This window comes from Centropristis striata, chromosome 9 (genome assembly GCF_030273125.1).
Source record: "Centropristis striata isolate RG_2023a ecotype Rhode Island chromosome 9, C.striata_1.0, whole genome shotgun sequence".
Taxonomy (NCBI): domain Eukaryota; kingdom Metazoa; phylum Chordata; class Actinopteri; order Perciformes; family Serranidae; genus Centropristis; species Centropristis striata.
The window spans coordinates 337,511-340,010 of record NC_081525.1 but is presented as its reverse complement, the minus strand read 5'-3'; the positions used below and the strand labels follow the sequence as shown (position 1 = coordinate 340,010).

General features: G+C 44.0%; 1 protein-coding gene across 1 annotated transcript in view; it reads right to left on the bottom strand.

The window, feature by feature from the left end:
* The window catches only part of zc3h3 (zinc finger CCCH-type containing 3), an 80,310-nt gene that overhangs the window by 2,821 nt on the left and 74,989 nt on the right, over positions 1–2,500 (bottom strand). The window contains exon 11 of the mRNA XM_059341154.1: positions 35–270. Coding sequence (XP_059197137.1) covers positions 35–270 — 236 coding nt within the window. The remainder of the gene's footprint in view (positions 1–34; positions 271–2,500) is intronic.

Here is a 2,500-nt window from a genome sequence, read left to right as displayed (position 1 = left end):
TGAAGGAGGTGAAGAAGGTGTTAGTGTCAGGGACCTCTTGGCTCTCCTGGTGGGGGAGCTGCTCCTGCTGCTCCTGCTGGCTCCTGGTCCGGCTCCTGGTCTGGCTCCTGGTCTGGCTCCTGGTCCGGCTCCTGGTCCGGCTCCTGCTCTGGCTCCTGGTCCGGCTCCTGGTCCGGCTCTCTGGCGGTGCTGCAGCTTACAGCGAGATGCTCGAGGACAGGACCCGGTTTTGGAGAAGTCCGGACACACCAGAGTGTGTTTCTTCTTACACTACACACACACACACACACACACACACACACACACAAATAAATATATATTTATATATTTATAAATGAAATGACGTCGAACATGATGAAGTGGGTCACAGCGAGCGTCACTCATTGTGCCGAGCAACGAGCTGCATGTTTGCAGCGGAGAGTGTGTGTGTGAGGGTAAGGGTTAGTGTGTGTGTGTGTGAGGGTTAGGGTTAGTGTGTGTGTGTGTGTGTGTGAGGGTTAGGGTTAGTGTGTGTGTGTGTGTGTGTGTGAGGGTTAGGGTTAGTGTGTGTGTGTGTGTGTGTGTGTGTGTATGTGAGGGTTAGGGTTAGTGTGTGTGTGTGTGTGTGTGTGTGTGTGTGAGGGTTAGGGTTAGTGTGTGTGTGTGTGTGTGTGAGGGTTAGGGTTAGTGAGTGTGTGTGTGTGAGGTTAGGGTTAGTGTGTGTGTGTGTGTGTGTGTGTGTGTGTGTGTGTGTGTGTGAGGGTTAGGGTTAGTGTGTGTGTGTGTGTGTGTGTGAGGGTTAGGGTTAGTGTGTGTGTGTGTGTGTGTGTGAGGTTAGGGTTAGTGTGTGTGTGTGTGTGTGTGTGAGGTTAGGGTTAGTGTGTGTAACAGTGTAATACGGGTGTAAATTGGTAGCTTCATTCTCCACGAGATCCGATCCCTCCCACCTGTCAGAGAGCTAATTATATTCACTCTGAGGAGCAGGAGAGGGTGTGTGTGTGTGTGTGTGTGTGTGTGTGTGTGTGTGTGTGTGTGTGTGTGTGTGTGTGTGTCTATGTTCCAGAAGGCCGTGTCCTCCTGGTCACCCTGCTGGCCCCGCCCCCTCCTGCCTTGCCCCCCTCTGGACGGTCAGCGTGCTGTCAAATGTTTCTCTGATCATCTTATCTGCTGCGGTTTAACACGACATCTCTACACACACACCAGATATCTGCTGCTGGAGTCACTGACCTGCTATATATAGAGGTGACATCACACACACACACACACACACCCTTGTACTTCGATCTTTGTGAGGGCCCTCGTTGGAATAGTAAATTCCCGAACCCTAACTAACTAACTAGGTTGCAGCTTAGAGCTGAGGCCAGAGAAGTACAGCCTTCCTCTGACACACACACACACACACACACACACACAGTTAGTGTATCTCAGTTGTATATAGTTTAGTACAGTAAGTGGAGTCGTTTCAGCTCGTCGTCGTCTTCTTCTTCTTTTAAATCCAAGTTATAATAATAATAACTATGATATATATAATACATATAATAATAATAATAATAATAATATAAAATATAAAATAATAAATGTGATGTGTGGCTTTAAGAAGAAACATGAGTTTGATGTTAAATGTGATTTTGTTCTGTTGAATCATCATTTCATGTGTAGTCGTGGAAAACATTATGATAATAATAATAATTAGAAACATATGTTTTTTTTTAAGAAAAATGAAAAAATAGCTTTGTTAGAGCGATCTAAAAAAACTGTTCCAGCTCCGTTTTTCAGAAACCTTCCTGCGTTTTTAATATGGGAGCCAATGAGGCTATAAATTATTTCTGTAGAGTGGAATTTGCGGCCTGGAGCGCAGTTTTAAATTTTTTTTTTTTTTTTTTATTATTTTCTCTCCCTCTACACTCTGGTGATGATGTCACACACTGTGACACGAACATTCCGTGCAATACACACCCATTATAATCTCAGAATTTCTCCAAAAATGATCATGGTCATTGAACAGGGATTGATAAAAAACTATATGACCTATCGAAACGTGGATTAATACACCGATACACAAGACTTGTGTCTACTGTTTAAAGTTTAAATGGAGTCTCTAGGTGAAATTATGCCGGAGAAGTAGACGTTTAAAAATCTCCAATTATTGTTCTTTTTCGCTCATTTTTTTCGGCCGTCCCATTCATTTCAATGCAGCTATTGCTGTATGGGACCAGTGCTCAGTGCGATTGCCCCGAGGCCCTAATAATAATAATAATAATAATAATAATAATAATAATAATAATGATAATATCTTCATAAAGAGACAGAGAGGAGAGAGGAGTAACAGCTCCACACCTCCTCATCTCCATAAAGAGACAGGGAGGAGAGAGAGGAGAGGAAAAAGCTAAAGTGGACAGAACGTCTTTATCAGACACCAAGTTAAACATTTTCACTTGATTTAAGGAACCTGGAACGTCTCAGGAGACCAATAGAGACTCTGCTGGTCCAGGAGGAGTCAGCACATTACAGGAGGAGGAGG